At 39.8% G+C, this 15,861-nt stretch overlaps 1 protein-coding gene across 1 annotated transcript; it reads right to left on the bottom strand.

Annotated features, from left to right (window-relative positions):
- Positions 1-23: 23 nt before the first annotated feature.
- Positions 24-14,691, bottom strand: arl6ip5b (ADP-ribosylation factor-like 6 interacting protein 5b). The gene is made up of 3 exons (XM_079802162.1): positions 14,423-14,691; positions 7,599-7,816; positions 24-1,232 (listed from the first exon to the last, which is right to left on the bottom strand). Exons 1-3 carry the CDS (start codon positions 14,599-14,601, stop codon positions 1,054-1,056), a joined length of 576 nt encoding a protein of 191 aa, XP_079658288.1. The 5' UTR covers positions 14,602-14,691; the 3' UTR covers positions 24-1,053.
- Between the last annotated feature and the right edge of the window lie 1,170 nt (positions 14,692-15,861).

Here is a 15,861-nt window from a genome sequence, read left to right as displayed (position 1 = left end):
ACAATAAATGATAAAGATATTCCTCTGTGAAAAACAAGCCTTTATTCCAAACTAGCACTAGGCTATGAGATACACTTCACAGATATTAAGCGACCACGCTTGATCATGCATTATCTGCAATCATCAAATGTGTTTTGAAATATATGATTTTACCAGAGGCCCTCTACAAGGTTTCTCTGCATAATAGGAAGTGAATAACAATCTGCATGGATGTCATAAATGGCTAACGTTGCATTTGATACCATTAGAAGCTGAAATTGTGCAGAAGGGAAGAACTCCTTCAAGCACTTGGAATATCCTGGAGGTTAATGTGTAGCAATCCCAAACACACTGCACCTCAATTCAACCATGCCTTACTCTGAAAGAAAAGACTGCTTCCTGAAATCTGCAAAAGTAGTTTCCTTCGTACCGACTCGAATCACGCCCAAATTTTCCACATTCCATGTTTATTAAAATCTCTTCAAAGCAGTGAGCAAACAGTAATTGTGCATTAATATGATATCGGAAGCATTTAAAGGTTTGTTCACCGCTGATGAAAAACATGCAATAAATACACACTCCTCCCTTCAGATATCATATCAGCTCACGTGAAAACATTTCATTTATAAATGTGCAATAGATGATTGATGTAGGGGAAACACAAGGTATAACCAAACCCATCATTCTATGAGGATTCATATTTCAAAGTGCCTTCAGTGACTCTGTCGTTAGAAATCTATTGAAGCTTTACAAAGCATACACTTTTATGCAGATTCCTTTGGTATAAAAACAAAAACAGATGGTCAATGCACGCTGCATATACAAAGGGAATGAGTTTAGGATGTTTAGCTAAGACAACAGTGTGATAGACAGTCTTAGCAGGAGCTATAAAGAGCATTTTAAAGAGTTACAATCGTACGTTTTGGTGATGTGAAGTGATAAAACATATTGGAATTTTGTCATACTTTGGTATTTAAAAGATATTTCCATTTTGGCATTTGGGTGTCAAACCAAGCACAAAAACAAACACACACACAAAAAAACAACTCGAGAAGAAATATCTGTGTTTCACGCTCAATCTTTCAGCTTGCTCTCCAAGAAATCTTGGATTTTGTTGATTTTTTCTTCTTGTTGATCCAGGAGATCCAGTATGACTCCCATGGGCGTCTTCTTCTTTAGGCCAACACCCTCAATCTTGTTCTCCAACTTGTTCTTCATGCTGCGAAGTCTCAGTGAAGCGTGGATAAGGATCACTGCAGGGGTGAAACACAATCAAAATCTCTCTCGATGAACAGAAACTGGATACATGCTTAAAATCACATTGCATGAGACTGTACACTCAAAAAGCCAACAGAAAAAGACTGTATTTAAAGCTCTGTTTATCCAGGTTATAGTATAGGGCCACTGGATGCAGTGCAATCTTTTATTGTTATTGTACTTTATTAAAATTTCCTTTAAATACATTTACAACACATACAGTGAGGAAAATAAGTATTTGAACACTGCTATTTTGCAAGTTCTCCCACTTAGAAATCATGGAGGGGTCATGAAAATGTCCACTGTGAGAGACATAATCTAAAAAAAAAATCCAGAAATCACAATATATGATTTTTTAACTATTTATCGTTACCACTTCGAAAACGAGTGAGTGATTTCGGACACTAAGTGGGCCGGAAAGGCTGCCGTTTGTGCTTGCTGTTCGGCAGCTCCAGTAATAATGAAAATATTTATCCTGAACTCTGCTACGGAAATTAGCATGTAACCTTAATCAAACAATATAATAATCATCTTAGAAAGGATCATTTATACCTGTATGCATGATGTTGGGCTGGACCAGTGCGGTTCGGAAGATGGATGATTGATTCAGCTGTGGGCACTATTTGAGGGAACAGCCATTTAGTGTTGTCCCGAAACCCTAGTGGACGTTATTAAGTGCACTCATTCAATCCCACAATGCACCACAATAACGAGTTTGCAACCGATGTATGCTCGACGGCTAGAGAATACCCATAATGCACTGTGAGAGTCGCGCCGTGCATTGAATGAATTCCCGCGTTTCGCCAGGAGATGGCATCGACTCACACACTTTTTAAGACCAATGACTCACTTTTATCGCCTTTGAGCACGTCTGTTTACATACCCTGATAAACACTGATTAAACGCGTTAGAAGCTTTATTTTCACTTTTCTAATATTTTCTTCATATTCATAGAAAATAAATTCCTTTTCGATCTGATATATGATTGGAAAAAAGGATCAGTGCGAGTTTGGCAAAAGGCGGATTCGAACCTCGAATCAATTTGTGTCTAATCTTAACGCCATGCGTCTTACCCCTACACTATTGCTGCTGATGAAGATTGTGTATTCCGTAGGTGTGTCTTCCTCAACCAGACGTTTAAACAAGCCGAAATATTTAAATATATTTTCTGTAAATTGCATCTACTCCAGTAAAATGTTTCTGTTAAAGGACCCACCGACATTTTTTTGCTTCTGACGCCCATAATATAAATAGTAGCCTACTATAAAGTATGAAATATATAGGCATACTATACTATATATATATTATACTATATACAAATATTATTGTTATTTTTCTAATTAAATGCTTATTAGTTACTTTATTATTCCCCATTCCAAGTAAGTTCAGTGCCACACAAGTAAAGAGTTATAGGGTTAACTTTAAGCTTGTTGGCTCGTAATGGAGAATGAAGGTACATATGGCGAATCGGACAGCGGTAAGTTCATTAATTCAGGGCGCGGCTCTCTCAGTGCGTTGAGAGTACACCGTCTGGTTGAGTGAGAGAACGATTCAAAAGCATAAGGAGTTGTTTCTCGTTTGCTCTCGCGGGACTTTGCTGTCATACGCCGATCGGGCATCGAACAAGCATATTCTCCAGCGCGTACATCTACTGTACACTCGTTATTGCGGTGCATTGTGGGATTGAATGAGTGCACTCAAAAACGTCCACTATTGTTTCGGACACCACTACAAATGGATGTTCACTCAAATAGTGCCCTATTTAAGGGTATAGGGGGCGATTTCGAACACACACAGTAAGAATCCAACTACTAACATGGCCAAGACCAAAGAGCTGTCCAAAGATACTAGAGATAGAATTGTACACCTCCACAAGGCTGGAAAGGGCAGCTTGGTGAAAAAAGGTCCACTGTTGGAGCAATCATTAGAAAATGGAAGAAGCTGAACATGACTGTCAATCTCCCTCGGACTGGGGCTTCATGCAAAATCTCACCTCGTGGGGTCTCAATGATCCTAAGAAAGGTGAGAAATCAGCCCAGAACTACACGGGAGGAGCTGGTCAATGACCTGAAAAGAGCTGGGACCACCGTTTCCAAGGTTACTCTTGGTAATACACTAAGACGTCATGGTTTGAAATCATGCATGGCACGGAAGGTTCCCCTGCTTAAACCAGCACATGTCCAGGCCCGTCTTAAGTTTGCCAGTGACCATTTGGATGATCCAGAGGAGTCATGGGAGAAAGTCATGTGGTCAGATGAGACCAAAATATAACTTTTTGGTCATAATTCCACTAAACATGTATGGAGGAAGAAGAATGATGAGTACCATCCCAAGAACACCATCGCTACTGTGAAGCATGGGGGTGGCAGCATCATGCTGTGGGGGTGTTTTTCTGCACATGGGACAGGGCGACTGCACTGTATTCAGGAGAGGATGACCGGGGCCATGTACTGCGAGATTTTGGGGAACAACCTCCTTCCCTCAGTTAGAGCATTGAAGATGGGTCGAGGCTGGGTCAATGACCCAAAGCACAGCCAGGATAACCAAGGAGTGGCTCTGTAAGAAGCAGATCAAGGTTCTGGCGTGGCCTAGCCAGTCTCCAGACCTAAAGCAGATCTAGAGAAGATCTGTGTGGAGGAGTGGGCCAAAATCCCTCCTGCAGTGCAAACCTGCTGAAAAACTACAGGAAACGTTTGACCTCTGTAATTGCAAACAAAGGCTACTGTACCAAATATTAACATTGATTTTCTCAGGTGTTCAAATACTTATTTTCCTCACTGTATGTAGTGATAGAGTTATTTTTACGATATAGCTATCCCATTACATGTTAGCTGCTGTGAAAGGCTCCTATAGTGATTTTAGGCAGGGATGTTGCCAATAATCTGATCTGCTACCGTCAGCAAGTGCTAAAATGGAATATACTGTAATTAGGCAACGATGTTTTGTGTTGCCATAGCTACAGGCAAAACACTACTAGATCTCTGCCGGCTTTCCACGGTAACACAAAATACTCAGGCAGCACGAGTCTATCCTGAGAAAATAATAATCATGTTATAATCATCAAAGAACTGAGGAAGGTCTGTTATTATGAATGTCTCTCGCTGATATAATGTAGTAGCTCAGATCATTAAAGGGATAGTTCACACAAAAAACACAATTCTGTCATTTACTCACCCTGTTTCAGACCCTATATGACTTTCTTCAGAACACAAAAGATGTTTAGAAAAAAAGTTTTTTGTCCATACAATGAATTCAAAATATCTTCCTAAGAACGATAACTAGCGTCCACAAAGCTTGAGCTCTTTAAAGCCGAATGGATTCTGATTGGCTGTCACTCATTTATCACTCATCAGCTGGAAAAAAATCATTCTGAAAGTGATTCCAACGATATCGTTTCTCTGTGCCATTGTGGTGAACTCTGCTATTCTTTTTTATCCACCTTATAGGAATTAGGAACACCCCATGACGCTTTGCGCAAATTATGGTTGCAGTGTGTAGTATTTATGAGGATCTACTGACAGAAATGCAATATAATATACATAACTATGTTTTCAGTGGTGTATAAAGACCTTACATAATGAAGCGTTATGTTTTTATTACTTTAGAATGAGCCATTTCTATCTACACACACCGCGGGTCCCCTTACAGTGAAGTCGCCATTTTGTGCCGCCATGTTTCTACGGTAGCCCTAAACGGACAAACTTCTCTACAGAGCTCTAGTCACTCTCTGCAGTCTCAGACGACCACATCTTTGTCCTGTGTTGGCCACCGTAGCTTCTCTATGTGCTTCGAAAGGGAGGGATGAGCCGTGGGCAATTCACAACCTCACCACTAGATGATGCTAAAATTTACACACTGCACCTTTAAAGGAACCATCCACTTTTTTTTGAAAACAGGCTCATTTTCCAACTCTACTAGAGAGATAAACAATTGACTTTTACCGTTTTCGAATCCATTCAGCCGATCTCCGGGTCTGGTGGTAGCGTTTGTTGGCATAGCTTAGCATAGATCATTGAATCTGATTAGACCGTTAGCATCTCGCTCAAAAATGACCAAAGAGTTTCAATATTTTTCCTATTTAAAACAGGGCTTAAAAACGGAAAAAAAATATCAATCGGTTCGATATTTTAACGTTTCCGTTTTTGCGTTCCTCAATAAACATTACTGTTACAAAAACGGTTTGATTTGAAAAAATAACGTTATTTTAATTTAGCCTATACTTTAAACAAATATGTATAAATAAAGACTTATTTTCACTCAATAATAATAATATAACGCATGATAATTAAACTTGAATATTTATTTCATAACATTTTTAAAACCACAACAGAAATACATGCATTAATTACAAAGCATAAACAGCGGGACAAATATTGAGCTGTTTTAATGGAGCGGAAAGTGGCCTCTATATGCCTATTCTTTTCAGAAGAGTGATAACATTCTTTGTACATCACTTTTTTTTTCAACACTACTTGTTTTAAAAATTGCATGAATAAAGAATAAATAAACTGGATAACCATTGCTCTTTTAATGCTGGTAATTTCAAAGCAAACACTGCGCAACACTGCATCACATAATCAAATTCAGTCGGCTAATAAAGCTTGATCATTTAATGCAATATAACATACCATTTAATACGAAGCATCAACCGTCTATATAGAAAACATTGACCTGTATTGGCAATCTGAAAGACTATAGGAAAAATGTTTGATAGATGCTATAGCCTACTTGGATAGGCTTAAAGCTTCACTGTGTGATATTTTCCCCCATCTAGCGGTTAAAAGGCACATGACCATCCAGTGAATATTAGTTTCTCTTCCTCTCAATTCCGATTTGGTTTTAACTCCTACGGTGGCCGATTTAGTCCAAGATTAACATGGCTTCCAGTTCGACCTCATCCACATTCGACACGGTGCCATCGAGTGTTAAAACGCCAAAGGCGAAGCTTGAATTTACGGGTATGTCCCTCTTTGGCTAATGTACTTTCAAGATGGAGGAGCAACATGGCGACCGGCATTCAAACCCTCACCCGTATGTATTTTCAATAAACTTACGAGAATACTTTATTACTTGAAAGAAGTTAATATACATTAATGAGCACATGTATTTTTGAAAGAACTAAGTGTTTTTAGCTAAGAATAAACTAAAAAAGTTACACAGTGTAGCTTTAAACGAAATCCACAAACTAGCGTAAATCAGACTATTTGAGCTTAAAGTCCGTACTACTTATTTAAACGTACGAAAAGAATGTCCTCCAATACCTGCACATTCATTGTAGAACTCAGCGGGGAAAGAAATGTACTTGAGGCGTGTACATGCGCGCTCACACTGATTCGCGTTACCGGTAGATTCATAGATGACATTTCACTCACGCTTGATCCGTCAACGTCACATGCTGGACTACTCTATTCATGATTGGTCACTGCCAAATTAAAATATTAAAGAGAACGATAAAATAACGTTATTAACCGGTTAATGGTCATTTCAAATTAACGTTTCTGTTCAGAACGATTCAAATTGATTTTGTTTTCGTTCCTCTTAAAATTTCGTTCGTTTCCGGTTTTCGTTTTCGTTCTTTCAACCGGTTCAGAGCCCTGATTTAAAACTTGACGTCTGTAGTTACATCGTGTACTAAGACCAAATATTATCGAAACTCTCTTAAAAATAGTTTTGAGCGAGATGCTAACGGTCTAATCAGACCCGCGCGGCTCCGGGGGTTAATAAAGGCTTTCTGAAGTGAATCAATGGGTTTGTGTGAGAAAAATATCCATATTTAAAACTTTATAAAGTAAAATATCTAGCGTCTGCCAGACCGCCCTCTGTATTCAACTTACAAAAAAAGCGTAATTGGCACGACAAATGATGTAGGACGTAGCGTAAGCGTTATGAACAGTGCGAGCCATTACACTTTCAATATGGTTTAAATATGGATATTTTTCTCACACAAACCCATGGATTTGCTTCAGAAGGCCTTTATTAACCCCTGGAGCCGTGTGGAGTAACATAAAATAAGTATTTAACTATAAAAGTATTTAATATAATGATTTTATAATGAAAGAAGAATGTCATATACATTTTTGAGGGTTTGAGGGGGGAGTCAATTATGGGATAATTTTCATTTTTGGCTGAACGATCCCTTTAAGAAATGTTCACTGAAAGGTTCAGTGGCATCGTTGCGGTGACAAATACATACAGATTATTCCTGCAATTGCACTTATGGCAGACATATTGTTCGTTTTGTAGGCGATGCTTCATCCACACCGGTAAGTGTCAGTATAAAGTCCAAGGAAAGCTCCAAGCAAAACATAAACAGAAATGACATAAAGCAGAGCAAATCCAGGAGATGTACTAGTAATACTCACAGAGCATAGGGAATGTGATGCCAAAGATGAACACCATCACTCCTCCACACAAGGACAACAGGAAGTAGCTGATTCCCATCACACCCACAACAAACAGGGCGGGATTTTTCTTCTTGAAGTTCTTGATCATGGCTTTATTCTCTCCAGCCCACACAGAGCCCATGAAGACCAGAGCCACAACTGCCCCGCCAAGAAACATGCCCAACGGGTTCAGAAAACTGAAAATACACACAGCAATGACATTAATTCATCAATTTATTACATTGCGTTAAAGGTGCTGTGTGTATTTTTTTTACTGTACTAAAACATTTTGTATACCATGTTTGCAGAGATTTAGGAAAATGCTTGGATAAAATACTTAAATGTATATGTTTCTTCAGAAACCCAGGCTACAGCTAACTTTACAAGTTCTGTGTCAGAATGTCATTACATAATAATATTATTAGTAATAATAAAGGTCATTTAAAACCAGTCTTTTTCCTCTGAACAAATCAACGAGTGACATGACGAGTACATTTTGGCCGCTCCTTTTCTAGCCTCATCCATCCTGAAATCTCATTTGAACCTTTAATCCTCTGTTCTAACACAAAGTAAGAAATGTGGCTGTTAAAATAATAAATAATAACGGCTCAGAGGCTTAAATTCATTGAAAGTGTTTGGGATGTGCTGGAGGAGACTTTACAGGTTGCTGGACTCTTGCGTTGTCCATACAAGATCTTAACCAAAAATGTATTCACCTCTTGATAGAAATTAACATCACAGCATTTATTTCCATCAAGAGGTGCCTACATTTTTGATCAAAATCTAACCTATATATATACACTCACCTAAAGGATTATGAGGAACACACACTAATACTGTGTTTGACCCCTTTCGCCTTCAGAACTGCCTTAATTCTACGTGGCATTGATTCAACAAGCTGCTGAAAGCATTCTTTAGAAATGTTGGCCCATATTGATAGGAGAGCATCTGCAGTTGATGGAGATTTGTGGGATGCACATCCAGGACACGAAGCTCCCGTTCCACCACATCCCAAAGATGCTCTATTGGGTTGAGATCTGGTGACTGTGGGGGCCATTTTAGTTCAGTGAACTCATTGTCATGTTCAAGAAACCAATTTGAAATGATTTGTGCATTATCCTGCTGGAAGTAGCCATCAGAGGATGGGGACATGGTGGTCATAAAGGAATGGACATGGTCAATGCTCAGGTAGGCCGTGGCATTTAAACGATGCCCAATTGGCACTAAGGGGCCTAAAGTGTGCCAAGAAAACATCCCCCACACCATTACACCACCACCACCAGCCTGCACAGTGGTAACAAGGCATGATGGATCCATGTTCTCATTCTGTTTACGCCAAATTCTGACTCTACCATCTGAATGTCTCAACAGAAATCGAGACTCATCAGACCAGGCAACATTTTTCCAGTCTTCAACTGTCCAATTTTGGTGAGCTCGTGCAAATTCTAGCCTCTTTTTCCTCTTTGTAGTGGAGATGAGTGGTACCCGGTGGGGTCTTCTGCTGTTGTAGCCCATCCGCCTCAAGGTTGTGTGTGTTGTGGCTTCACAAATGCTTTGCTGCAAACCTCGGTTGTAACGAGTGGTTATTTCAGTCAAAGTTGCAAATCAGCTTGAATCAGTCGGCCCATTCTCCTCTGACCTCTAGCATCAACAAGGCATTTTCTCCCACAGGACTGCCACATACTGGATGTTTTTCCCTTTTCACACCATTCTTTGCAAACCCTAGAAATGGTTGTGCGTGAAATTCCCAGTAACTGAGCAGATTGTGAAATACTCAGACCGGCCCGTCTGGCACCAACAACCATGCCACGCTCAAAATTGTGCTTAAATCACCTTTCTTTCCCATTCTGACATTCAGTGTGGAGTTCAGGAGATTGTCTGCGTCCCAATTCGCCTACTTATACTACGTCCTAAAAGTATGTACACTTTTTCTGAAGAAAAAGTACATACTTTGGAGTGTGTAGCAGAAGAGTATGCAAGCTTTGGGACGTACTACTTCGTCATCTTTAACGGACTCTGTGCGTCCCGTCACCGTTTAAACTGCCCAGTCAATCATCGTCACAGTTCAAATCCTCCACTTTCAATTTAATTTCCTACCGTATCGAAAAGAGAAATGTAGTCGCTCGTTGATCTGCCTTTCGTGGGTGTTTCGTTTGTAGTTCTAATCGAATCCTCGTCCATCTCGCAATGGGTTGTGGGTAATATCAGCCGTTAGAGTGCGCATCGATCTGCACTTCGGATTCTGACCGGAAATAGTAAACCATCCGGGAATCTTTGGAATACTCTTTTCAACATACTACGATTTGGGACATACTAATTCTTTTTTCGAATACTATTTAGTACGGATAGTGTGCGAATTGGGACGCAGCAATTGTCTTGACCAGGACCACACCCCTAAATGCATTGAAGCAACTGCCATGTGATTGGTTGATTAGATAATTGCATTAATGAGAAATTTAACAGGTGTTCCTAATAATCCTTTAGGTGAGAGTATATATACACCTTAAAGTTTACATGCACATGAACTTTAATGACATCCCATTCTTAATCCGTAGGGTTTAATATGGAGTTGGCCCAGCCTTTGCAGCTCTAACAGCTTAAACTGGGAAGGGTTTCCACAAGGTTTAGGAGTGTGTTTATGGGAATTTTTGACCATTCCAGCTCTAGTAAATGTGGTCCACCATAGTTGGAATTTCAAAAATAGTTTGCTAAAAATTGTCTATTAATCTATTAGTCTGCCTTTACATTGCTTTAATGCATTACTAGTATTTTAACGTCATCTTCCTGAGAACACTGAAAAAAAGGTTTTGTGAATTTAGATTTTTTTTTAGGTCATTACATTGTTTGGAGCATAAAAAATCCTATGTTATATCCTCTGCTTTGTAGAGGACACCAGAACTATTTATTGAGAAAATGAAAAGACATAAATAGACAAAAGCATACCATTTTACTGTGCAATATGTGTAAGCATGGCCATATGCCATTCCCATGCTATGCAATGCATCTATACACTGTATATAATGTGTTTTGGGACAATATGTAATGTAAAAAAAAAAAAGACGTGTAATAATATTTTAATTCGAATATCCAGACTTCAAACTGTGCATGTTGTCAGAGAAATTCGCTAAAATATAATGTCCTCTACAGAGGCAAAACCTCTCAGGAGGATATTTCTGTCTCATGCAGAGTGGCATTTATATTTAGATGTCACTTCCTAAACTTTGCAGCATGCGATTGGCCATTCAATGAATGTTACAGACTGTAGCCTCGAAAGTGAGCCAAGATCGCTAAAATGCTGTTGCTTTGTCAGCGATCTCACAAAGCTCCGTTATAAATTTTAAGTTGTCAACAATAAATCTCTTACTTACATTGTGTCTTGTTAATGAGGTTCCGCGAGCCTGCATTAACTCAGCACTGAATAGCCTAAAAAAGCTGCCGTTTTGAGCGGTGAGAATCTGATCGCGTTCGAGATATCAACAACTATCTGTGATTGGCTACATTCCTCACCGTCACCACTGCGAAAACACGCTGTGAATAGATGCATTTGACGCTTTCCAGAGGAAACAAATGTGCAAATCTGCCAAATCTGTTTCGCCAACATTATTACAGTATCAACTGAGGGTGCTTTTGCTTGCGTTTGAGAGTGCTTAGCACCCTCTAGCACCCCCGTAGAACCGAGTCTCCGCTCTTAATTCATCCCAAAGCTGTTCTATCGGGTTGAGGTCAGGACTCTGTGCAGGCCAGTCCAGTTCCTCCACACCAAACTCGCTCATCCATGTCTTTATGAGTCATGTTGGGACAGGAAGGGGCCGTCCCCAAAGAAAACAAATAAAGAAAGAAATAAAGACGTCGTTACAAAGTCCATCTCACTACAGTGGCTCTACAATAACTTTATAAATCGGCGAGAATAGTTTTTGTGCGCAAAAAAACCCTAAATAACGACTTACATAGTGATGACGATTTCAAAACACGGCCTCAGGAAGCTTTGAAGCGTTATGAATCAGTGAGTCGAATCAAGATATGATCGTTGGACACCCGTCAGACCTCCGTTCATCTTCAGACACAAATGAAGATATTTTAGTGTAAATCTGATGGCTCTGAAAGGCCTCCATTGGCTCAATGCACGGTTCACTCTCAAGACCCTTTAAAGGTCCCATGGCATGGCATTTTTCTATTATTTTATAATGTTTCCTGAGGTGTACTTATATTGTTAGTATGACTTTTACATCATAAAATATCATAATTTAGAAATAAAAGGCATTTTTTCTATACTGCTGTTTGCCCTGTGGCTGAATGCCCTGCTTCAAGAGGCGTGTCTGCTGTGAGACTTCAGTAAAAACGCCCACTGTTGTGATTGGCTGATATCTTTGCATTTTAAATGAGCGGAGGGGGCGTGGTTTAACGAGGTAGGAGCAGGCACGAGTCTGCCAGAGAGACGGATGGACCTGAGTTCACTTCACATCAGTTCTCAGCATGTCTGAACTGTTGTAGTTACAACATATACTGCAGGTTATTAGTCTATTTCTAGTCGGAGGGACTGTCACTCATGTCAGAAAGTTAGTAACTTTAGTAAATTATGGATCAGCGCTGACTGGAGACGCGAAACGTTTAGAACGATTCAGTCCGATTTGGTGAACTGATTCGGTTCACTAAAAAGAACCGATTCAAAAGAATGATTCGTTCGCGAACCGGACATCACTAACGTACCAGAGATGGAGCTCAGCGATTGCTAACAAAGTTATTTATAGTAACTACTGAGTTATGAGAGCGCTGTCAGTCAGCGCGAGTTTATTGTGTTTGTATCTGAGAGTTCTGAATAAACACGAGTCCCAGTCACACCGAGTCCATCTTCATCATTATTACCAACTTTGTAACACATGCAAAGTACCATTACAGCTGTCGAGATGAACGAGTTAAAAGTAAGTGTTGATAATAGCATTATTTTTAAAATAAAATAAAAGCGTCAGTGACGCACGTTGAGTACACAGCGCAAACAAAGACACAACAGCAGTAATCGAATGTAATCCAGTTTATTGTGGGGCTAGGCTGGCTAGCCCGGATATGCTCACGCTTTTACCCCCCTTCTGCTTAATCTCACGCCGCGTTTGGTGCCTCCGCTGTGGGCCAGATGCAGTACTGGGGGTCGGGGATGTTGAAGGCCAACGGCCAGTGCAGCCCGAGCTTCGGCGTGTGTGAGGTTTATCTCTAAAGATCTGACTCTGCCGATGTTGAGCAGAAACTAATGACTGTATTCACATTTTAGAACCGATAGACGCGATGAGGACGTACAAAAACACTGACTCACAAGATAGAAAACACCGCTCTGTCGGGAGAGAGAAGCCGCAGCGTGTGCACGAATAATAAATAATTAGCTACACATCAGAAATCACTGATCACAGATCAGAAGGAACTGAAGAAAGACTTCTGTTTTCATTTGTACATCCAAACACTGAGAAACTGCCAGTGTTCACTCGTTCACAAGCAATGATCTCTATTCTCTCGAGCGTTTGCATGGGCGTGCCAGATTCTCTGGGCGGAGGAAAGGGAGGAAACCGTTCCTGCTTGGACGTCAAACCAGGAGACTTCAGGATTGGCTCGTCTGGCCTGTCATTTTCTCAAAGGCAGAGAAAGACAGCCAGAACTCGGTTTTACACCGATCAACATTTCTATCCACTTGGGAACAATATTCAGGCTAGGGGAACTCATATTAATGTTGAAAAACCTCATAAAATGAAAATTTAATGCCATGGGACCTTTAAAAGACACTAAAGACGTCGTTACAAAGTCCATCTCACTACAGTGGCTCTACAATAACTTTATGAATCGGCGAGAATAGTTTTTGTGCGCAAAAAACCCCTAAATAACGACTTAGTGATGACGATTTCACAACACGGCCTCATGAAGCTTCGAAGCGTTATGAATCAGTGAGTCGAATCATGATTCGTATCGCGTGTCAAACCGTCAAACTTCTGAAATGTAGCGATTCAAACTGCTCATTCGACTCGCTGATTCATAACGCTTCGAAGCTTCATGAGGCCGTGTTTTGAAATCGTCATCACTATATAAGTCGTTATTTAGGGTTTTTTTGCGCACAAAAACTATTCTCGCCGATTCATAAAGTTATTGTAGAGCCACTGTAGTGAGATGGACTTTGTAACGACGTCTTTAGTGTCTTTTAAGGGTCTTGAGAGTGAACCGTGCATTGAGCCAATGGAGGCCTTTCAGAGCCATCAGATTTACACTAAAATATCTTCATTTGTGTCTGAAGATGAACGGAGGTCTGACGGGTGTCCAACGACATGAGGGTGAGGAATTAATGACAGAATTTTCATTTTTGGGTGAACTAACCCTTTAAGTATGGTTTTAAACTATATTTTGAGCTTGAAGTGGTCATTCTGCGGAACACATGTCTGGTTTGGCACCGGATGAGCGCCTGACTCGTTCAGCGGCTGAAGTGACTCACCGATTCCGGATCGCATGAAAACAAAAGGCCGGAGCTTGACATGAAGCAGGGACGGGCGGGTCCAACTCACACACATTCCTCACACCAACAAGACATATTTCACACGTCCTGCTGATAGCGAGACGCTGTCGTTTTCTGTATTACTCTTTAAATCCTGTCTTTAACGGTCTGGTTTGTGATAATGCTGTGCAACTGCATTAAACGGAGGATCGCTTGCTGTGGCCGAGCTGGATGCGACATTTATGCAAGCATTTTAAATGACGTTTACACAGATTAAACGATGCATACACTAATAATTATGACTAGTAAATAAGATAATTAAGCTCTCTACCTTACTTACCCGACAATGAGAATTACGACGATGGCGGCAGCAAAGTAATTCGTCTGAAAATAAAGCAGGTTGCTGATGACTCTGTTGTTCCATTTGCTTAAATCGGACACATCTGGTCTGGCGAATCGGTCAAAACCAGGGAAAAAATCATCCCATGGTCTCAGTGGTGCGAGCTCCATCCCTGCCATGATGCTTCACGATCATTGACAGCTCAGATACCGACACTGTAACGGGACCGAGCAATGACGTGTGGCGAGAACGCGAACGCGCATTGATCCAGGGAACACCCGCGTGGGCGGAGTTATCGGCCCGAGGGATGTCTGTGATTGGTCAAGTACGAGGAGTCAAAATAATATCTTGTTCCCACTATAGATTTCCAATTCAGTAGCTGTAAATGTTTCAGTGTCATTATTCGGGTTATTATTTATCATTAATTAATTATTACTCTGACTCAGTGCAGCGTGTATGTCAGCTGGTACAAGTTACTTTTCTTCGCGCTGTCCAGATGGACCAATCACAAAATGCCGCCTTTACAGTCGGAGTTTTTATTTATTATTATTTATTTATTTTTATTTTTATTATTGCAACCACTTATAAACAGATCAACAAACAAGGTACATAGTCAAATCACAGAATAAACCATATGATCAGTCATAGGTTGAGCATAGTCAGTAACAACCAGAGATCATGATAAACAAACTGGCATAATAAGTTATCGTTTAAGGACTCTTAGGCCAAAATTATGTTCAGAAGGTCAAATATGGACTTCTGTAGGCTACAGCCATAACATGTACAAAAAAAATTAAAAATAATAATGTAAAAACTTTTGGCTAGTAATGGGAATCTGAAGGGAAATCAATAACTATTTATAGTAAGTTAGTGTTTAAGGACTCTTGGGCCAAAAACATGTTCAGTAGGTCAAATATGGACTTAACATGTACCATAAAAAAATAGAAAAAAATGTAAAAGCCTTTGTGGAACTTTTGGCTAGCAATTGGAATCAGAAGCGAAATCAATGAGTATGTATAATAAGTGAGTGGCTTTTTTTCTTTCTTTTTTTATATTGCAACCACTTATAAACAGATCAACAAACAAGGTACATAGTCAAATCACAGAATAAACCATATGATCAGTCATAGGTTGAGCATAGTCAGTAACAACCAGAGATCATGATAAACAAACGTACATACCAAAATTAAAAACAAATAACCCAAAAATAAATAAACAAAATGAAACAAAAAGGGCTTTTTAAATTCATTTGTACTTATCTAACAAAGAAATCAAGTTGAGGGCTTTCTTGTTTTTAACCAAATTTAAAGATTTACACAAGAGTTTGAGCTTATTCATCCAATGGCTAAAGTTAGGTTTAGATTTAAACAATCTGGGGCCTGTTTCAGAAAGGAGGTTAAGTGAAAACTCTGAGTATGTTAACCCTGAAATAAGGGAAA

The sequence above is a fragment of the Gobio gobio genome (assembly GCF_949357685.1).
Source record: "Gobio gobio genome assembly, chromosome: 21".
In the NCBI taxonomy this organism is placed as follows: domain Eukaryota; kingdom Metazoa; phylum Chordata; class Actinopteri; order Cypriniformes; family Gobionidae; genus Gobio; species Gobio gobio.
The sequence above is the reverse complement of the archived record's forward strand: the minus strand, read 5'-3'. Positions and strand labels throughout refer to the sequence as shown.